General features: G+C 36.3%; 2 protein-coding genes across 2 annotated transcripts in view; one reads left to right on the forward strand and one right to left on the reverse strand.

The window, feature by feature from the left end:
* LOC128997390 (cytosolic carboxypeptidase 1-like) overlaps window positions 1-24153 on the reverse strand; it is an 88674-nt gene that overhangs the window by 21053 nt on the left and 43468 nt on the right. The window contains exons 17-20 of the mRNA XM_054423026.1: window positions 23679-23799; window positions 22689-22861; window positions 21707-21847; window positions 21202-21380 (exon numbers count right to left, since the gene is read on the reverse strand). Of these exons, the coding sequence (XP_054279001.1) occupies window positions 21202-21380; window positions 21707-21847; window positions 22689-22861; window positions 23679-23799 (614 nt within the window). The remainder of the gene's footprint in view (window positions 1-21201; window positions 21381-21706; window positions 21848-22688; window positions 22862-23678; window positions 23800-24153) is intronic.
* On the forward strand, window positions 2431-20041 carry LOC128996235 (uncharacterized). The gene is made up of 5 exons (XM_054421396.1): window positions 2431-2531; window positions 9290-9472; window positions 15946-16114; window positions 17489-17644; window positions 19572-20041. The coding sequence occupies exons 1-5, from the start codon at window positions 2459-2461 to the stop codon at window positions 19921-19923; spliced, it is 933 nt and encodes a 310-aa protein (XP_054277371.1). The 5' UTR covers window positions 2431-2458; the 3' UTR covers window positions 19924-20041.

Genomic DNA, 24153 nt, shown 5'->3' on the forward strand with positions numbered 1-24153 from the left:
CTGGAATTAGAACAATCTAGCACCACGGAAAAAAGGTCCAACCACCTTCTCTGTGCTAGCGCCGAAGCACTCTGATGGCAAACTCCAATCAAATGTTTGCTTATTATAACATAAACCAAATAAAATATCTGGTTTTACAATACCTTTATCAGTTCCAAAAGCTTTTGGAACTGATAAAGGTATTGTAAAACCAGATATTTTATATATTACAGTTCCGGGGCTACAACAATGAATTTTAATAAACCAAATACTTGCAAAAATAACAAATAAAAAATGTCTTGAAAGCATGTGAAACCTCCGAATCCTCAAACTATATTACACTTCAATCACTAAATTTAAGCATGCAAACTCTTGGACTCATAGTAGCCTTAAGCAGTCTTTTGAACTATTAAATCATAAAATGGCTAATAATTAGAGGAATTCCCTAAGAAATATATAGTTCTTAGATATATGATATAATATATACCTTAGAAAACAACGTTTATTTATTTCTAAATGTGATCTTTGGCTTATGACTGGCTCCGAACTACCGAGTGACGAGAAAGGGCATTGGACGGATTTGAACCCATACTAATACATTTTATAGAAAAACCAATTAAAATACATTCTATATTTTCAAATGTCGGTATTAGGAAATTGGCTGCATCAAACTGAGGAACTTTTAATGCTGTAACGCATTCGAAACTTTGGAGTTAATGCATCGATGTATATATTACACTCCGGAGAGTATATATACATGTATATATATGTAAATGTACATACTCCGGGGAGAAAACACCGGTGTTTTAACGACGCATCCCCTAAGACCTACATTCAGCCTAATTTAACGTCCTAAATGTACATTCTGTGTGACATTTCCATACTTTGAACAGAGTGATCAAAAGCCACTTTCTTTAGACAACTCTCACTTTGAAAATTCACTTATACCAAGCTACTAATCCCAAAGGAAACTGAAACACCTGTACTTGGGACATCACGACAACCCACGTGACGTTGTTACGAAGTCTCTGAGATTCTCACAAACTGATAATGAGGCTAACCATCGCGTCGTGTTCTGGAGACTTCAACGACCTGAGGAACTGAAGCATCACGCGTGTCAAGTTCATACTTCTTTGGTCACGCAATTTCAATGTCTCCTTATAAGAGATAAATTTTTGTTCAGACGTAGATTTCCTACACTCCCTTTCCTCAAAAATGTATATGGAAGAATTTAGATCCTTGTGCCCAAGATAATACGTTTCATAGTGAGTATTGTGCTCGAACGATCAAAAGGTCGCCGGTTCGATCCTGAGGGAAATCAGTAGCTTTTTGGTTTTTGAAAACTGGTCCAGCAGCTGAGTTTTAAAAAATGGTTCTGACTTAAGAACCAGCTGATCTCCAAAACAAAGCTGTCCATTGAACAAATCCTTCAATCATCTTCACCACATAGTAGTGTGGCGGCATTGTATGAACCTTATCTTGTCGAAACGTAACAACAAAACGATAAATTAATGTACAATTGCTTGTGTAACTACCGAAGAGTAGGTGCATACAGCAAAACATCATACAGAGAAAACATCAGCGCATTAAAATGAAACTAGCACCAAGGTAAGCTTTTACGATTTAGGATGTAAAGTTCACTATCAGTATTCAAATTTATAGTTAAATTTAGGAAGACGGTAAACAGTTTGGTTGCCCACAGGATTGTTATCTTTACTGGCAAATTTAAAGGAATATTTGGAGGATATGGAAAATAAATTTTGAATGCGAATGTTATATTGCCTTACTTGCGAATAGTTTCACATCCACAATGAACGTTTTGCAGCCAATATTACTGTACTTCAACAACTTATCCACGTTCTGAATATAAACTACGTATATTTTAGGAGCTTTAACACGTCCAGATTTGCGATTTATGATTGAGTCTCCTATTAAAGACAATTCGTATATTGTATCTCTCGCTTCTCTCAGACACTTCTCTTCTTAATCCTACCCACATTCTTTGGAGACGATTCAGTTGAAAACAATATCTGGTGTCTGCGTCAAGAAGATGTGAGGCTAATTCTCTAAAGGTATTACCATTGTCCCATACGTGTGTTTAACCCTGAAAAACACACCTCGGGATACAGGATTTAAAATAAATAACCAAACTCAAACACGTTGTTTCAGAAAACCCAGAAGTTATCACAATGGAACAATTTATACACGAAAACCAAACAATCTCAAGACACTGCTTCAATGATATCCTGAAAAGAAAATATTTTTTTCAGCGATGATCCCTTATAACCTGTACATCCACCACCAACTGGACATTTTTTCAGCCACTAAGTCGTGTGTCGTGTGCGTGGTGCGTGTGAGGAGTCAGTCTGCGTGACTAATGGAGTGTTTTGCCGGTGGAAGGGGGGACAAAAGCCGAGGAGGAGGTCTGGCAAAGTACACTCCACACTCTACACTCCACAGTCCACAGTCCTACCGGGAGATGGCATCAACGTGTACCTCGGTCTTCGCCCTCGGCGTACTCGCCACCGCCCTCCTCGCCGCCACGGTCTACGGTGAGTACAGAAACTTTATTGATTTTGGTGTAATTATCAAATTTTAAGAGTTAAGAAAAGTTATGGTGATATAGTTTGAACATTTCAAAAACAAAACCCAGGACACAAGTAATTAGTATTTTTCAAAATTGCGTTAAGAACGAAATAGGCTGAAAATTCTCTCAACACTTTTGAATGCGTTCATATTGTTACTCGTTAAAAGTGACAAATTCTGTAAAAAGTATGGATACAAATTGATAAGTATTAGGGTAGCCATAAATTGCATGATAGATCATTTATTTGGGTTCGGGGTTTTCAGACATTTAACTAACTAAAATGAATGAAATATTTTTTAAATGCCTAACTCGTTCAACACAAAACTACATTGATAGCATCGATTTTTATTTATTTTACAAACTTGCGTTGAGAAAGTAGTTGTTTGGCATCCTCCCCTCACTTTTAAACGTCTATTTTAACGTAACAAATTTTCCAAAAAAGTATAAATACAATTTGATTAATGGACTTCCATATTAAACTGAGGAAACATACATAAATTTTGTCGTATCATTTATTTATTTGTGTTTGGGGTTTACAGAAATTGGAAAACTGGGGTGGATGAAATTGGTTGAAACTTTCCAACTAATATATAACTCTGACACGAAACTAGGACTCGCAGAGTAACAAAGATTTTTATTTTCCAAAATTGCACTATGAACGAAATTGGTCGGAAATTATCACAACCCTTAAAATGCGTTCATAGTTATTACCGCTATTACTTATTTCATTAACACAAGACTAAATACGGATGACAAGAATTTTTTTAATTTTATAAACTACGTGAAGAACGAAATGGGTCGAAAATACTATCATCACTTTTTAATGTTTTTCATGTCATCAAATGAATAATATTTGGAGTGTGAATACATTTTTAGACACTTCCATACTTAACTAAAACAATATACGTAAGATTTCTAATAATGTACAGTTTACTTTTAGAGTTTTTAGAGTTTTTAGAATCGGAATTAATGAGGTTGAAACAAAAACAAAGGACGTATTTTCAAAATTGCATTTAAAAACGAAACCCTTTTAACTGCGTTCATTACTCATAATTTGATTAGAAGACTTACATGTTTAATTGAAGTAATATACATAAACTAAATAAAAACTCATTAATTTGTGTTTAGATTAAAACATGACAACTAACTCTGAATGTGCAACAGAAAAAGCGAGACCTGTTAAACCTCTACACGATAAATTTACCATTATTGAGGCTAACAAGTCAATTCAAAATGCTCAAAACCAATCTTCTGTACAAGAACCAGTTAATCGCCACACAATCGACCTACTGTCGTCGCAATGGAGTGGACCGTCGCATAATAGTCGTGTTAGCCACAGTTACACCAGGTATTTACATAAAGCCGCGGCACCGTCTCAAACAGCTACATGGTGTCGTTACACGCCTGCTTACTAGCTACACTTGCCTCTTACGTTATCACATGCCGTGCCCGTGCCGAAAGTGGTTTTTCTCTGTATGAGGAAAAGAGTGTTAATTCTCCAATTCTCCACACTTGACTGTAGAAGAGAAATGAACATGTTAAACTGTATGAAGGAACCTGTCTACTGAGTCTATAAGTACGACTCGCCCGAATCATTGGATAGTCCCCATGGTCAGGAGACAGGTTCCACCATACAGACTATAGTGCAGAAAATACGGCACCTGGTTGTGAACCTACGACACCCTTCCCACTACCGTCTAGTCAAGATTTGTTATACAAAATTATAAGATTAATTGAAGAGCTAAAACATTAAAAAGAAACAAGAGGGTTTCAACCCGTTTTTCTATTCGTCTGTCTTATTCAAAAGTAACTGAACATTTTTACAAACGTATTCGATGAAAATCTTAGTTCTACTACATTGTTTCGCGCATGATACTGCATAAGATCTCATAGTGAATTATCCACATACAGGTTGACGCTAAGGCGTTAAAAGTAAATCAATTAATGTAATGACAAATTAAAATAACTGTGTGGCATTTTGTTCAGGGAGATCCCAGAAACAGTTATACTCGACCAAGAAACTGTTTGTTTCATGTTGTGTTGTTTATTATTTGTTTACTTCATATGTTGACCTACATATTAAGATGGATCGCGGCAATGTAAAATAGCTTAAAGCCACTGGCGGTTGTTGGGATTCGAACCCGGGATCCTCCGGATTGAAGGGCCACATCTCACCCACAATATCAGACAAGCCCTTAACTAGGCCAAAAGATTTATGTTATAGAATGCGGAAGAAGACTAAACTAAAACGCATTTCGACAACACTTTCCCTACATGAATGATTCAAGTGGCTCCTAAAAAGCAGTATTTGTTTAGCAGGCCTATTCTCTGTATTCATGGTGTTTGCATTGCTCAACTTTTGGTTTCGCTTTCGTTAGAGAAGCAGTTGTTTAGCATAGCTTTGCAAGTGTTGACGAACAACAAGTGAAACCAGCCAAAACTATTGAAACATTTTCAACGTAAAAACAAACAAAAAATATTATTATGATCATGTAAAAGTATAAGCTTAAAATGTTTCGCAAAGTCCGCACTGGATGCCCACCATTTAGATTGACCGTTAACCTGACATTACAACATAATGCATAGTATGAGAAGTCTAATTAATAAATTATGCAATAATTGTAGAGAAAATAACCGAAACTGGGTGGGTTAGGAAATAGGATCGTATAAATTATCTCATAATGCTAATAAGTGGCCTAGTACTGTAATTAGATCGTTTGGCTCATCTTAGAGATCAAGGTTCATAAATGAAACACCAATGGCTTAACCACCGGTTTCTGACAACTTCGAAAGTTTTGTTTCAACACTTTGCTGTGGGACCATTGAGCAAAAACTCGCAATAACACGACTGAAAGAAGTTCATGGTGGCACTTTAGTTCTCATTTCCCAAGGTACCGGTACCTACATTATTCTAGGGAAAATTGTTGTAGAAACTCCACAATCACAAGCTCATATTCCAGAACCGAAATCTCGTTTCAATCCAATCTACAGATACCTTAACTATTTATGTTTGGAATACAATTCGCCTCAAGAGTAAAATAAACGTTGATTTCTTAGACACAAATTTTATAATTAAATCATACAAGATCGTCATCAGTTCTTAGTCTAGTCTCGTATCTTGGACGTACGACGAGGATGTAGATGTGGAAGGAAGCGGGAAGGAAGGAAGGAAAAGGAAGAAAGGGTCAACGGCAGGAGACGTGTCTGTACTGTACCGTACTGTACTTTACCATCTACGGCACGTGCCTTCTAGACTACACTAGCAGCACAAGGCTGTGGCGAACCAACGGCAGATATAAACGATGGTTGCCAAACCGAAATCTGGAATAGTTTGTGTAAGCACTACTAGTAGGTGAAGCGTCGGTAAAATGATTAGGAAATGCACTAGGCGAAGCCGTTGGGTTGGTAAAACAACTTAGCATGCCCTAAATCAGCACTAAATCAAGCATTAGGTAAAATTCTAGGCGAAGCTCTGTCCCCACTAACAAAGGGGGAAGGGGGAGGAGTCAGGGAGACCACCCCCGGAAAATTAGAGTAAATTAGACTTGCAAACCTGCGTCTTTTGGCTATTTAGAGACATATAAAAGAGATTTTTGAATTGTATAACATAAATTTTATTTGTCAAAAATACGTTTTAAGGTTAAGGGGGTTTAAATCCCAAATCCCCCTGGATACGTCACTGATACCCTTGGAATCTAAAGCGTTTTTAGATTACATAACAAAGACGGGTTATTATCAATATTGACTGTTTCTCAACAATGTAAAACCACCTCCATATGTTCCGAGTTTTTTGTAATCTTATTAGCTTTACTTCAGGTTAGCCGTTGATCAAACTCACTTTTGTTGAAACAATAATGTCGTTCTATACTTTTTTATGTCCCACCTTCACATCCTAGGACGCATAGTTCTAGCCCGGAACTGTTTTATTACTTCAGGCTAGTCCTAGAGGGTTGCGGCATTATCACATAAATAAAATCCATAGATGATTGGCGAATGTCGTTCTATACGAATACACTCCTGGGATCAACCAAAGCGATTGAATTGAATAAGAAACACGGGTTATTATCTATATTGACTTTTTCTCAAGATTTTTTCGTATTCTAATGTAGCTTTACTTCAGAGTAGCCGATCAAATTGATGTTTGTTGAAACAATAATTCCGCTCTATTAATAAATTACAAACAAACCCACTGTATCCGATTGCGGAGATTCAATTGTTTACATTTTAGACGTAGAGGAAACACCATAGACTAAGCAACGTATGTTTCATCTGGTAACACTACACGGCGCATACCAGATGAGCGGCGCGACGCGGTAACTCGAGTAGAGGCCCAGAGGTGCGTGATGCGCCCTCAAGTTCAAGGTGGCTGCGTAGTGCGTGCGCGAGTGTGTGTGCCTGTGCGTACGGCCGGCTCCGCTCGCGCTAACAAATCATTTAGTGCGCCAACTGATGCGTACAGGCGGGAACCGGCTATAACCCACCTGACTCTTGACTCTTGGGTTCTTCACTTTTGTTTTCTACGCAATCCACAGACTCAGGGTCAAAGGTCGTTGAACCGCCTTCGGAACATTCGGAAAGGAAATGCATTTGCAGTGATTGGCAACTGAGATTCGGGAGATTCTGCCATACACAATACTAATATTTCTTCTATAATATCCCTTTGATGTGAAGAGTGGAGTTTTTGAGAACCACATTTTTGACTTGGAATTTACGTTGGTTACATTATCCTGGTGAAAGAAACAGCAGTTCATAGAATGTTGAAGAGCCTCACAAGACTCATCCTCATTTATTTATTATTTATCCCCATCTTATTTTGGTAATTGTACTTGGTTACGGAAAAAAAACCTATTGTAGTTTGCTTGTTTATTACAGATGCATGTTGAACAAATTCGACAAATTTATTAATTTCTTGCCATAAGTTACCTACTATTAACATTAAGAAAAAGACATTTTTATCGTCCCCGTGGCACATTAGAAAACCTAGGTACTGGTTAAATCTAATGTTGATGAAATGGGGGATAAATATGTCTTGTTTATGAATATATTTTAGTTAAAATCCATTCAGATGAATTGAAATTCGCTTAGTCTGCAGGTTTAATGCGGCGGGGTATTCCCGCAGAAGAACTGTTTTACACATTACTTCAGGCTACTCCTAGAGGGTCGTTGCATTATCACTTAGATAAAATCCATTGGTGATGGGTGGAATTTGAACCCGGGACCTTACTGACCTCGGGGACAGAAGTCTCGCGCTCAAGCACTAGACCAGCAGACCGTAGGAATGGAACGTCTACCATAGCCAAACATTTGAAGCATCCGGAGAACCATATTTTACACTAGTTTTTAAAGCAGTCTACCACCGAGTCAAATTACTACTAGCTCTACCAAGCATATGGTGTAGGTGTTGTGTGAATGGATGGTTTACAAGCTCCATTGAGATTATCTCTTCCTGCACACTTGTTTGTTCACACTGGAGATAGTGTCCTTTGTCCCCTCCCTGAACAACCTAGCATTGTAACACAGACAGGAACCAGGTCGTAACAACCGTCAACAAAACTCTGATATAGTATGAAACTACATTTAAAATTGTGTTCGGCTTCAAACAAACTTTGAAATATATATCCGATCCCTCTAAAAAGTAGACTAGTAAAAACTGGAGTGCCCCAGGGATCAATCCTCGGACCATTTTTATTTTAAATTTACCATAAAAATACAATAAAATACTTCCAATACATGTATATATCCTTAAACTGTAAACATTTACAAGTGGGTTACAAAGGTAACTTATTTTAAAAGGGTTGGGGAACATATATCCATTATTTAACACGTAGAAGTAAAAAAGTTGTCAGATAGACATTTTTTTTACCTTAATATTATGTTTACCAATGATTTTCACAATTTATTTGTTAACCTATGGGCCAGGTTATAACTGCAGCAAAAAAACAATTACAAAACTAATTTCCCACAAACCAACAAAAATTAAAGACCAATGTAACTACTGCACCTTAAAATGAATGTTATTTGTAGGGTGGAAAGCTAAATGACTGAAAATATTCAACGTATAGGTACAACAAACATCAGGATATGTGCCATCTCATTCTCATACATTACTTAAATCTTTTACATTTACAAGGGACATATCAAAAAAATCAAATATAAACCACAAATATTAACTGCTTTGCGGCCGAATTGAGTATCTACTGTAGCGAGCATAAAAAGAAAAGAAAAGTAGAAAGGGTTTCTAATGAATCGTAATGAGCGAGGCATTGAACTCATCCGCAAGCGGTGTAGTGAGCGAGCAGGATGAGTCTACTGGAACTAACGATACCTTGGCATCTCTTATCCACATTCAAATTGGTTTAATTATACCCAACCAAAGGCATGTAAAGTGACCAATTATGTGGCAATCAAATACAGCTATAAATCGTCAAAGTATAATGTACGTATTTATACTCTCCCCTTTTTTCCACAACTGACGTAAAATTCACTGACTTTTTAAAGTTTTTACGAGGGCCTCTGAGGCATGGGTTTTTTTCTTTCACACGTGCCCAGGACCAGCTCTGCCTCAGGTAAGTTAGTTGTAGTATTTAACCTAAACACCAAGCTACTGTGTTCGATTGAGCAAGTATTTGCTTAGTGTACCGTACTAGAGCAAAATGTTCTTTCATTTTTCAACCTTCATCTTCAGTTAGAAAAATCAAAATAATCACTAATCTTTCTTTACAGGACAGAGGATAACCACGATACAGCTGGACGGCACACAGTACTTCATCAGCCGTATGAACCCGTACTCTCCAGAACTCAACTACTTCCTGGCGTACCAGTACTGCCGGTCCATCGGCCTGCAGTTGGCCAGCTTCGAGACTAAAGAGAAGGCAGACGCGATTATGCAATACCTGATAAATGCAGGTCAGTGATGAACGTTGGTTACGGCAATAGACATAGTGTTGTGGATACTGGGGTGCACATCGTATCTAATTTGTGGAGCCATTTTTTACTCATACCGCAGAGAAGTAAAGAACAGGGAATACATTCCATGGTACACTTAAGTGGTGTCTAGCACTAGTGCTTGTGTCTAGGGAAAAGTACATCACCTCTCCCTCATCACCATGTAGCCTACTACATTGCTCACGGTAGAGGAAGACCCTGTCCCCTGTGGGATAGGCGCACAGTGCTCGCCGTTCAGGCTCTCCCTTACTCGTCACAAGTATATTTCCGGCACAACATACCGAAGCTGAAAGCGCACGGTGTTCCTATAAGTACCTTACTTTCCTGTGTTCATACAGATTTTTTAAATGAGCTTTCCACATAGTCTTAATTATTTTCTTGGATTTTTTATATAACTGTTAGTTTTGCTACCGATTGAACTGTGGACGCTGCTGAGAGTATTTGAACCCAAATATGAGCGAAGGGTGAGTGTGTATTGAAGTGAGATATTTCGTGTTGCTAATTGTTACTAAGACCAGATGTTTCTTCAGCCAGAATCATTTAATTAATTCCAGCAGGGTTTACTGTAGTTACTAACCAAAAGCTACTGAAATTTTTTTCTGGATCACACTTGAGACCTTCAGATTACGCACCAACTACCCAGACAGCCAGCTAAACCCAACTAAATACAGAACTATAATATTTTATGGGCAACTCAGTTCCTCTGTAGTAACACTTTCAGTTTGAATTATTGTTCAAATTGGTGAAAAAACAAACAGGATTTTTACACTAGGATTTTTGATTAGATTTGATTTGACAGTATCATTACCTAACTAAAAGGTTAAGGTTAGTATTTTGGTATCATATGATACTAACTGTTAGTTTGAACACCAACCAAACTATTATCAAGGTTCAACAAGACTAAATAAACAAGTCGATAGTTGGTTTAACAAGTAGTTTAGGATTTGTAAGAATGGTAATGGTATATGGTTAACAAAACATTTCTGCAAGACACTTAAAGTTGTTTTAGACTTCACAAAGCTATTCAGAAGCAATGATACAAAGTTTATTGCAATCATGTTTACTCAAATCAGTATTAACAATAATATTTTACACATGTCAACATTACATCTTTACAAAAACTACTGACACTAATAACAAATATACATTGTGTAAACGAATAGTAGTACAAAAGCACTTAAAGAAAACTTATTGTTTGTTATCAATGAAGTCGTTATGATTAGCATATCAACAATAATAAACAGATCAATACAATATCATTGGAAACCTCTTACGTTATATATGCTAGGTATTCAATGTTCAAATATTTATCGAATCTAACACACATAGCACTAATGAATACATTTTTAGTTTACTAGTCTTCCGAACAAGTTCTTGCCAACTATATTCAGAAATCAGCAGCGTAAAATTCACAAGAGTTACACAAGACCAGCGAATAACACAGCTGTTCATCTCGGCCGACCACAGTCTCCAACGAAGACGAGAGAAACTTGGATAGCTGTGGGAAAACATCACTGCTAAAGTGACTACGGAGAACATTCAATATCTCAGAATGTATTTCTTGGTGCTCATCAGTGAGATCGAACCTAACATCCCCTGGAGTCAAGGACAACCTGTCAACCTTTCCGTCACAAACACACACCAACGGACGTGAATTGTTCTGTCTTACCCTCAACGTGATCCACACATCAACCTCGCTTGAGTTCACCCTTCCTGTTACACTCCCAGATTCTTTTAACTCGCCTGTGACATTGTATCGGTCGTACTCAATGGTCAACGGGTTCAACAACAACTTTGCCACCAATTGTATACTGTCTACTTCGTTGTTGTAAATATAAGCGTTTCCCGATCTCCGCATATCAGTTAGGTCCCGTACAACACCTTTGCTCGTTTTGAACACCACTGGGACACTTTTTTGGGACGTTTGATGCAAGAAGTATTTGTAAACACTGTTGACTGTGAGTGGGTTTGTGTTTTCAACAGTGAATCTTTTGATGGATTCCAACGTTCGGTCTACAAACTCATTCAGATCGGGTGTGTTCGGTACCAGTCTGACAGCATGGGCGGATTCACGGAAAGGAACTAACTCCAAGGGAACTCCTGTCTCAACGATTTTCAAAAGAACGATAATGTTTATCAACCTAATCATTTGACACGATAAATTTGTATTGTGACTCATATTGATTATTTAAAAGTAAGAAAAAAATTAAAGCTTAAATTAACTTAGCAAACAAATCTTGAAAATAGTTTTGATTGAGTAGTAATTTTTTTATTGGAACATTTAAGTCAATATTCAAATATTAAAATACTTGAAATAGAATTTATAAAATGTAATGATACTTAATTATACTTATAATCGTGAATATTATGAAACTTATAACTAGCTAGACAATGTTTCGTATAGCATAAAATAAACCAACAAACCATTTCTTGATTGAAAAAAATCTTGTCAACTAAATAAATCGTATTGGATAAAATACCAATAAAAATAGATTCACAAACTCGTTGTTCATTACAGTCAACACTTGGTTCCTGTTCTAACCACATAATGTTTATAAAACTATATGAGTGATGACTTAAAACTCGTTGTGCACTTCACATAGTAGAATTATTTGTTATATCTTCGAACCAAATCAGCACAACACAAAAGGCGATTGATAAACCCAGACATTGTGCATAGAAACAAAAACTTTGATTGAACAAATACTCCTAGCTAGCTGAAACATATCACTAGAATCACATTAGAGATTGATATCACTCTTGATAGCTCATAGTTCACTGGAGACTCACTAGTTCTGGGTATTGATATTTACTGATTTAATCGCTGCTTGGCAGCTGGAATTGTTATGAAAGGAAAAGCTATTGAAAAACATTGTGAGTAAACTACTATTGTATAACTACCTAGGTCAATGATAAGTTTGCTAAACTACATTTTACACTTTGTAATTCATTTTACAAAGAACAATAGTGATAGAATAACATTACCTAATATTTGTGAAGTGTAAAATTAAATAGGTACACTAATGATAACTTTTTTTAATGACATTAATTTTTAATTTTTTTATTCAATTTTTTTTATTAGCTGAAGGTTTTTAGGTTTTGAAATTTTACTTACAAAACTATAATAAGAATTAATGCAGTATTAGTCTAAACACACTGTGAAACGTAAAAAGTTCAAATTTTAGTTCCGTACAAAAAAAATGCAATTTATTGAAAAAACCTATTGAAAAAATAAATGTAATTTTTCTTAAACTTACTTAACCCTGCTTTTCTCAAAATTTAGTAACTGTCACAATTTACCTTCATTTTCAGAATCAATTGAAACAAAAAAACATGTTTTGGATTTACATTCTCTGCGCATCTTTTACTCTCGTACTATCGAGCCCATTGCCGCTAACCTACACCGAAGAGATTAACGACATAACCGACCTGATTTTGGAACGAACCAAGCAAATCGTCACAAGTCACCACGATGAAGTCATCCCGATTCCCGACCTGGACATAACCTTCAAACAGGGTGTAACTCGACCGGGAGGAATGATAGAGGCGAAAAACGGAGGATTCCGTGGACTCGACACTTTGGAACGTGAAAGCGATGCTTTTCTCATCCGCACTTCTGACGACGGCCTAAAGTTAGTGGCGTTGATGAAGATGAACACGATGTCCTACTTTTACAACGACTACAGCATCGCCATGAATGAAACTGTGCAGTCTGGCAGTTTGAATGTGGTCATTAAAGAAAACCTGATTAAAATGGACTTACACCTGACGATGGGCGAGGATTGTACTTTCGAACTGTCTGATCTCAACATTAAGATCGCCAACAACTACACGGTTCAGATGTCGCTGATGGATATGCGGGAGATGTTTTACCAAGATTTAGTCAACTGGGCGTGTGAGAATTATCTGACGGTAATCGCAGACTCTGTGAGGCAAGCTCTATATGAGAACATCAACCAAGCTCTCCATGACTTGGAGATCTGTCACTTCATCGTGTCGCCCAATGGCTTGGCTGATCTGCTGCCTAAGAAACGGTTAGATCTGCCTTACTTTACGTTTTCAATGAACTGATGTGATCCAAAACTGTATGAAGCACAGTGAGTTGATCAGCTTCTACACTATACCTCTGTTCTCATCATCTGCTGCAATTTCCATAATTCAAGAATCTATAGAACTCTTTCTTTACATAAGAGATATTTTTACTCGGTGTAGTGGTAAAAGTTATCCCGGTGAACTCGTGAAAGTTATCACAACATTTCAATAATTGATGGTGTCACCATCAGTTTACGAGTACAAGTGTTTGTATTTCCAGTGTTATTTTATAAACAAGTTTTTTTAAACATAAATAGTTAAATTCATACTTTTTTCCTTGGGTAAATCTATTTTGTCCTCAATTAACAGTGTATTTTTTTATAGATGTCTTTTCTAAAAATTTGCTCTAGTAATGATTTATTCACCTATATGAAAAACAGTTTCAGAAAATCTCTCTGAATATCTTCAACATTAATGTAGGTAGTTTGGGAGAGGTACATTTTTTAAAGTTTAAGTTTGTCTACCACAATGGGATGAAAAATCTGCATTAGGGCAGCACTTGCCATGAAAACAAACACCACCAAAAAGAAAAGCAATTAAAAAACCGAGCTACATCAAAAACTTTTACTGAGTACGGTACTACAAGTTTGTAACATTTCATGTTTGAAAAAAACTTAATTTAGATTAGACTAAAATAATAGTAGCTTGGACAAAATTAAACAGAAAATCATTTCTAGAACCTGATTATCAATATTTCAAATTCATTTTTAGAAGGGAAAAATTAATATCTAAGCTCAACGAGAGGTCATTCAACTGAATGACATGAACTCCTTGCAGGGTTTCCCCGAGGACTTAATATTCTACTAGCCACATGAGGTTTCCTGTCTTGTTGGTGTTAAGTCTAAATAAAGTCATCAACAATAAAAACACCACCTTGTTTCAACACTGAATGATAAAATGCATTGTAACAGAACAGTGTTTTAAATTAACATTGTAAATCATAACTTGGTTTGGTTATTTTATGGTTAGTTTATTTATGACGAATACACACAACCTATTATATATTACTATTGTGTATCATAAGTTACAACTTCTTATGTTTTATGTGTCAGTTTATCCTAAAGAACTGAATGACAATCCTTACGATTTTAATAACTACCAGTACTGTAAGTGTTTGCACATCTTTTCTTCATGCAAAACTATGAAACCGACTAAATAAAAATGAAAGGCGTATCACAGTAATAGGTGAATTGCCAATATCATATTTGAATTAAGGCTTTGTCCCATAAAGGTCTAAAAGTGGTGCCAAGTGGAATAAAATATTGGTAGGTATGTCTGTATAACAATAAAAATGAAACCACAGTGTGTACATTGGTTTGATTGCCTCTCGTAGAGCTATTAACAATTGTTTTTGCCGCAGATTCAAAACAATAAAATAGGATATTAATTCAAACTAAGTGCTTTTATTCAATAAATTGATATCTTGGATTTTATAAACTGTTCAGTATTCAGTAATAAATGATCATAGAATGGATGTTTCTTTACACCGTGATCAAAAGGTTTCAACTTTTCATCTAAAAATGGGGAGAGCTACAAGTTTTGTATATTGACTACTTTAGTACCTAGCCTTATTTTCGGCAGATGTAACATTGGTTTACGTGTAAAATATTTTTTTTCCTAGGTGGTTGCTTTTATTGCAACAATATAAGGGGATCTCTTTGAGTTTGTCACTCTATTATTAAAATTATTGTGCATGACGCAAAAATTGCCTTGAACTTATTCTTTCATTGTAACTAAAGAAAAGAATCAAAATTTTCTCTTTCCCAATTTTGTTACCAGTACTTGTAATTGGTACTACTCAATTTAATCTTGGTACTTACGGCTCAATATGTAAAAAAAATGTTTAATTGATCTAAAGAAAGTATGCCTTTTTCAATCAGTTATGGTAAGATGGAATAATAATCAAAATATTATTCTGGTTGAAAATTTGTGTGACTGTCAATGGTAAAATCATTTTTCTCGTCGTGAAATTTCTCTGGATGTAAAGCTGAAGCCAAAAAAGTCTACTATTTTAGTATTTTGAAAAGTATTTGTAAAATAAAGGAACCAAAGGAATAAAATAAAAATACAATTTAAACTGTGCGAGGATTTTTAGTAACTAATTATTTATTTATTTAATTAGTTACTAATTAGTTTACACACCTAACTACATGAAAAATCCTTAACACATTTATCAGTTATCATAATTTTTGTTGATCACCTATTAAAAGCAAAAGCAACGTTAATTATTATTCTAATCCAACATGTATTACATAATTTAAAAACCATAATAAAAGAACATTTTAAGTTGCGGTTTTGAACTAAACCAACTACAAAGAGTTAAAGAATTAAACCATTTTCAGGTTACAACAAGTACGACTTTTGGACGTCGGGTAACCGTTTGGGTACGGACATGATGATATGGATGTCTACGGGACTGCCGTTCAACGCGACATTCGACTACATGAGACACTCAGAAGATGATGAATATGAGGTTCCGATGGCTCGACAACTCAGCGCCGTGGAGCCCAGGTAACGTACAATAATGTTTGCGATAAGAAATTGTGAAGAAAATTAGGCAGAAAAGCTTGCAAACCCCAATCGATCTCATAATCCCACAGCCTTCTATAGGGTTTCTAGAATGCGCATTTCAGTCAGTCATGTCATTGCCTCATGAGGAGATATATGTAGTTTCTGCAACTTAGAACACTCTTTCATAGATAATAAAGAGGACCATTCATTCAAATTTTAGGCAGATGATTATTGTGTGTAACATATTTTTTACTAAACCACCTAGATTATAAACAATTCATAAAAACCAAAAACTACCGATCATTTTAGTTTTGACCTGTTTCTCCAAATATAAAAATATATATTTTTTTACAAAAAAAATGCATAAATGTTAAACAGCTTTAATTCTGATGATAAACTTCTACTTTGCATGTTGTGGTTAGGTCATGTTTTGACTAAATGCAACTTACCTGTGTTGGTTAAAACGAGCAAAAATGATTTAGGTCATGCGTTTTGTAATTTGATACAATGAAATCACACCAAACGTCATGCGTTACAACAGGAAGTGAGATTACACTTGTGTCCACAAACCATAAACAACGCTGATAAAAAAGCACTCAAGAGCTTAGTGCAAATCCCTAAAGAGACGCTATTTTTAACTCACACACACAATGATCAACTCTTTGTTTCATCATATAGAATAAACAATATAATATTTCATAGAGCGTAATTTGTTTTCCGTAACGTTGTTTTTGTTTAAAAGGAATATACAAAAATATCTTGGTTTTTTTTTACATTAATTGATTTTTTTACTTATAAGCCTAGGTAATATTAAGTGTAACAATAAGGATTGCACTAGTACAAAATTGTGATCGAACACCAAGAAACAGTATGAAATTAACAGCATTTCACAGATCAATATCACTTGATTTATCCCCCAACCCTGCAAGGCTGCATTTTGATGTAACTCCAATACTTTTACTTATTTTCGGTTTTAAATTACAAAAGAATTTTAAAAACCTAATTGCATTTTGCTGCTATTACCAATCCCCATTCTTAATTTTAAATTAAAGATGGATTATTCCTCATCTGATTATGTTATGTACCCTAACAAAAACAAATTTTATCTTAAACTTGATTCATAAAAAAATAATCCAACAGTTTACCTCTACGGTATGATTCCTTTGTTGATCCCCACTTTATTTTTTATTTTTACTTCGTTATCTTCTACATTTTTATTAACTTTTAAATTAATTTTTATTTCTTACATTTTAACACTTAATTCTTTGCCTGCACTGTGTTCATTTATTTTATTTTGCACAAAACACTGGTAACTCATACAAATTATACTATGACTGCTTCCGATTCTATATATTTTTTCATTTCCGTTTTCAGAAAGGACAACGACACGTCGGACGGCTGCGTACTGCTACGCTCGCCAGACATGTACTGGGACAAAGACGACTGTACCAAGATCAGGGACTTTATCTGCGAGCAAACGCGGTGTTACTACTACAACTACGGCTCGATCCCCGTCTCACCTGCTCAGGGGTAAGAGGTGAGCTTCTTAAGCTTCTCGCACGCTTCACCTAAACTAACCTAACCTAACCTTCGTTATACCTCGTAACTCTGCTAGCAATACAAGTGTTTGTAAAATATTTAAGATACTGGAATTTAAAGGATAAACCTTTGACTATTAGAGTGGTAGAAATTCCATACAAATGTTGTAGATGAAGGTAGTTTTAGAATCTAGGACGTAGTTGAATTGAATCACCGGCAGAGTGCGTTGAGGTTAATTACTGATTCGTGTCAAAACTCTAAAACGTTTAGCTTTTTTAGGAAAAGTCAAAACCCCTAAATTTTTGCAGATATGCAATGGATTGAACTCGTCCTGCTTGCCTTAAAGTCCGTGACACTAACCACTGAGGAAAATAATACTAATACCCTTACTTTACTATCACCCACTGGATTAACCGCCTCTGACCAGACAAAAATAGGTCCATTTGTCCGCCATGAAATTTCAAACTGTTTTCTTCAATTGACCTTTACTAGGCATCTAATCTAGAGACTCTAATAAAATTGACCCTATGTAGGTCTACATTTCTAATCAAACCATTATAAATTCACAACAACACATGAAGAGCAGAAAAAAAATTATTTACAAAAAGAATAACTGAATAATAGCATTAGTTTACAATCTATACTGAGATACAATTATTTCATAAACATATGTCTTTATTTCTACTATAGTAGAACAGAATCACATAAATTGAATTTACCAGTCAATAATGGGTAGGTAGTGGTAATAAAAAAATCCTGGAAGTGTAAGAGAGCGAATTGCAGGACAAAACCTTAGGAAAGTAGCTATGTAAATAAGGTCAACGTGAAACTGGGTTGAGAGTTGTAACTGGTGTTTTATAAAACTAAACATTATGCATTTTAAACCAATAATCACAGCTTATGTATATACATAAAAGTAGTTTTGGTAAAGTAGAATTTGAGTCGGTGATTAAGTAGATCAAGTACTGTAGCATCAATAGTTTAGGATGTTTCAATTACATTTCAATTACTGTGTACAAACTGTAGCTACCTTTTTTACTAAAAGAGAACATAGTTGAATGAGCTATAGTCTGTTCAAAAAATTTAGGCGGCTTAAGGGGAACAAATCTATCCCCTCCACTTACCTTTGAAATAGTATAATAATAATATCTATGGTTCTTACCGTCAACGCAATCGGGGGTAATATTACCGTTGACGGTAAGAACCATAGATATTATTATTATATTTTCACACAATCTGCCAAACTCAAGAATATATATTTGAAACTTAGCTCAACAGCTGAGGTTTGCCAAAACGTAAATCAGCTGCAACACATATAATAAGCAAAAAAAGTAGTGGGGGAACATCCCCTTAAACCGCCTAAATTTGTGAACGGACTATAGCTTATAAAATGTACTGTTTGACATTGTATTGAAATTTAAAATAAGACCTGTATGAAAGTAAACAGTATTTATGGCAGCACACCCTGTCAATGGTACAATCAAGCTATTTTCTTCTGGCTACAGTATTAAACAACGTAGGATGAAATATTTACTCCGTAGTCTCTATGTTACCACAAGTAGTATGTATTTGTGAAAAATGCATGTCTGTTTGTTTCTTTACAATACAAGAATTAGGACTTATTACTGCCTAGCACCTAATTAGTCACTAAACGTGATTAGTTGAGTTGGTTCACATATCGATGGTGAATCAATTTTTTCTGTAACATTCCGTGCCCATAAGTTAAGTCTTCGACCTTTCAGCGATTTCGATTCCCCAAGTGACCGATTGACACACTGTGAGTAAGTCTGTCAGAGTCTATGACTCAGAGGTTATTTAATAACCCAGCAATAATGTTAGTAAGTAAAATCGCTGATTCAAATAATTTGAAAACGCCCACAAATTTCAGTCACAACTAACACTACAAATTTTTCCACAGGAACCGGATCAAAGTGACGTCACCAGCGGCTGTGAGCTCCACACCTTCCCCTCCACCCCCCACCACCAGTTCAACACCTTCCCCCACCTTCAATCCCACCAGTGCCGAGCCCAACGTAGACACCCAGGAGTCAGAGGATAATGGTGAGGTCCAGGTCGAGGTCGAGGTCGACAACGAACCAGCAGAGGCGACCCACAACAACGATATCGTCGAGGCTGACACAACGACTGAGCCAGTGCGATCACGGTCGTCCCAACATCGCGTCTCCCCCGACCCCGCCGACATCCCCTGGACGTGGGCTCGGAACATAATGCTAGAGAAACCAGTGTTGAAGAAGTCCGCTCAACTATGATCGGCGATTCCAGTGGCATTAGAGATAAAAGACTTTTATTTATGTGACTTCCTCGTAACTGATATTTAAGGCTAGAATTATTTATGTACAAAATGCAAAATCAAAATGATTTTTTACACATATTGTTTGATTTACCTGAGTTAAGATTTATGGTACCAAGTGGTAAAGTTGATAACTAATTAAAACATTAGTTAATAGAAACAGAAATTAAAAACTAACATGAGAAATTGAAAGAGTGAAGAGATTTGAAAGTAAACTAAAAATTTGAAACACTCTTATGAACGGAAATTTAACACACATGTTTAGGTTTATTTTAAGTTTAAAAAACATAATTTATTTCACTGTGGCGTTTGTACACCTACTCAAAAACATAAAAAAGGCGAGGGCTAAATTTGTCATCACATTTTCAGTTGCTAGATAGTACAAGTAATTTCAGAAAGTCTATACACTATACATTTACGTTTAAATGCTAAGGTCAGTTAGAGACAAACAACACAACAAAACAGCATACAAACTGTCCCAGAGGAATGCCCATTGTCCATAGGCAACTTATTGGAAATGGTGTGCACAGCAACGGAATATGGGAGTTTATTCTTGTAGGTTACACCAGAGCTGCACTGAAGCACACTTACTAAACTTAGGATTGGTAAGTAATTTTTTTGAGATTTGTTCCATCCTACCTTTTGGATAGCCGAAACTGTCTAGGCTCACACAGAAGTAAGGTACAGAGGAAACTCGATTAAGGGCACTTTCATCTTTATTATGTTGTGGAGAGCACTAGTACCACACACAGGGGAGCACTGTGCAGAAATCCCTATAGTACAAGGGGCTGGGTATTCCTCCACTGTGAGTGTTGTAGTACATGAGGGAGAGGGGCGGTGTTGAAATTATCCCTAGATACAAGCACTAGTGCAGGCACCACTTAAGTGTACTATTAGTACCTTACTTCTCTGTTCTAGGCTTCTAATAATCTACACTCTACTTGATACAAATTAAGTACACATTTCACATCTCCACATTCCATCCTCTTACATTAGAGACATAAAAATGAAACACAATCAACAACGCACACTATAGTCTGTTCACAAATTTTAGGCAGTTGAAGAAGAAGGTTTCCTGGGGTTTTATCTACTTTTTTTAGCTTAATGTATACATCAGCTGATCATATCTGTCGTTTCATAGATAAGGTGAAGTGGAGGGGATGGAATCGCTTTCCCTCAAACCGCCTAAATTTTGTGAACGGAGTATAACAGAAGTATATAACAATGTTGGACTTACCATCCGTTGATGACACCTTCGGGGTTGAGCATGGGCACTACCTTGAACACATATTGGTCCCGAGCCCGGACCACGGGGAGGGAGTCACTCAGTAGGTATTGTAGCACTCCCTCCATGATCCAAGAGGAGTTGCACTCTCCAGGGTGTACACGGGCAGTCAGGAATATCACCTCCCTGTCCTGACAGAGAAAACATTACATTCAAGGGAGGTAAAGGTTATGTCAATCAGGATGGCATGTAGGGAGGGTAGTCCGAGAACAAAAACAAAAAAATAGTAAATGTAGAGTCGGCAGCTCAACGTACAAAAAAAGTAATACAATGCAATAAACACAGCCTTTATGATTAGAACTCGATTAACTATTTTCACAAATTTCCTAATTATTGCTTAATTATTTTAGCATCACAACCCAAACATAGTACCACACAGATTGTAGCCATCCAAGTTATATAGTCCAGTCTTCTTACTCTACTACCTTAAGTTCGGTAAAAGCAGTGCCTCCCTCACCTGTATCGGGTTACGGTAGGAAGACGGGGCCGTAATGGTAACGACAGGAGTCTCGTTGAAGTTGAGCGTCTGACACAGACTTTCCGCTCGCAAATAGACCGACTCACGACACACCGTCTGGCTCCAGCCCCACAGCTTGCTCTGCGGAAAATACAACCTTAGCGGCAAAACACACAAAGCACTGGCAAACCTAACAATCGGTATGCAGATTGTATTGGACCCTTTTTTCCTTTGGCAAGATGCAATGATTTGAAAGTGGACAGTTTCACCTTTGACTACTGATAAAACTACACATTCCATTCCCATGATAAAAATGTCACCTGTTTTCAAGTCAAAATGGACACACTCATTCCATTCCCATGATAAAAATGAAAAAATGTCACCTGTTTTCAAGTCAAAATGGACACACTCATTCCATTCCCATGATAAAAATGTCACCTGTTTTCAAGTCAAAATGGACATACTTCAAGTGAGCCACGGACAGATTGTGGTGATGTACTGATTGTACTGATTACTGTCAAAATTCGGACTTCATAACCAAACTAATAGGACGACTTAGTGTAAGCTATAGCACCTTTAAACATAACTATCTCAGTAACATCAAACATGGTACAAAATACAATTTTAGACACTTGCACATTCTGTGACTAGCTCACAGAACTGTGTTATTTTTTATTGCAAAAATTGACGACAGTTGGTCCATATTGATGGGATGTCTGCCTTAGTTGTATCCAATAGTTAAAGGTTTTGTAAAAAATATACAAATATAAAATAAATAATATATAAACCACAAATAAATAGTATATGATCCATAAGCCTAATAAATCCAAACAATTTGTGTGGTATACAACGTATTGATTATTCCACGGGGTTCCGTGAAAACAGGATATGATTTGATTTTACTATCTCCCTCTCGTTCTTCTTAAAGCATCCCTATTACTGGAACTCCCTCTAAACACTGAGACAAACACACACAGCTCACCAGTAGCTGGGAGTATGTGTAAGGGTAGTGATACGCCAGATAGCAGACGTCCATGTTGTAAGGGAACTTGACTGTGAAAGTGAGCGAGAGATAGGTCCGTTTCTTGCCGCCGCAGGGGAATGCGTTGCGGAAGTAACAGATGTCCGAGCCAGTCCGCACCCAGCCACCTCGGCCTGACAAGAAATACATATTGAGAAAATTGGAGTCATATATATCCTTGATTGCTCAAAGAATGGATCGTAACACCGCATCAAAAAATTTTCAATAGATCAACGATGAGTCATCTCCTGAAGAGTAACGTTTGATACTTTCACCGTAGAAGCCTATCTTCTACTTTTAGATTAGCTTGTTTTCTTCAAGCTGTAAATATGACAATAAACCGTTGCAAATTGATGTACTCAATAATTTCATTTTTATTTTTTTTCTTGTTTAGAAGGTTACAGCAATATTTTTTAGCAAATACAATAACAGAATCAAGAATTTTATGGTGTAGATTATACAATCACAGTACTAAATGTAACATGGATCTCAAGCTATGTAAAGGGATTTATTTGTTTCATTTTACCACGGATATTTTAGAAAACTGATAGTAAAGCTTAAAAATCTTATCTCTACTTTATAAATTGGTAACACACAATTGTCAAAAATAACATTTCAAATTGTTTTCTTAATGCCCCAAGGAATCTACATGATTATTAGTAAATTTTTGAATCAGTGACTCAGTTTGTAGCATGAGAGATGGTGAAACTGAAACAACATTGTCCTGGATTTGAGTCAATATTCGGAGTATCTATATATAAAGTTCATTTTTCCGATACAGTACAAGTTCACCCCTTGCTTTGCTCGTACTTTCCTTGCCTTTGACACCAATGTGGACAGGCAAAAGTGAAATTTAAAGAGGCTGCCAACATAAAAGAAAAAAAATCTCTTGATTATCGAGTTCTTCAGTATTTTCACCCAAATTAAATCAAATCCTAAGTTACTCCTTACCTAACATTGCTTCCTTGACTGAGAACAATATAGGCTTCATGCCGTAGTTGAACTGACTATTGGCCTTCTCACAGTTTATTATATTGAACACATAAGGTGCACCAGCATCCATATTAGAAACCTGCAGAAGAAACTATGATTAGTAGAATAAACCATTCAAAAAACCACATCTTATAAATTAAACTGTCTTTGGGTGGAATAAAACTTAATCTGAAGTCTATGGTGGGTAGGAGGGGGGAGGGGGTCAGTGAAAAGTCAGAGAGAAAAATAAGTTTAAATTACAAATAAATTGGAACTTAAGTCATAAGCTTTTTGGTGGTTGCATGGCTTTATCTGTTCTTGACCATTAGGCTTTCAATGGCTGGGCCTGTCTATATACAGCTGCTCTTAGTCAGTACAGCTCAAGACATCTAGGCTGGCACTTGACATAGCGCGGGGAGTGTAGGCGGGAGGAGGGTGGAGGCAGGGAAAAGAC

The sequence above is a fragment of the Macrosteles quadrilineatus genome, unplaced genomic scaffold (assembly GCF_028750875.1).
Source record: "Macrosteles quadrilineatus isolate MER2022 unplaced genomic scaffold, UCM_ALF_1.0 Scaffold_6__1_contigs__length_79288215, whole genome shotgun sequence".
In the NCBI taxonomy this organism is placed as follows: domain Eukaryota; kingdom Metazoa; phylum Arthropoda; class Insecta; order Hemiptera; family Cicadellidae; genus Macrosteles; species Macrosteles quadrilineatus.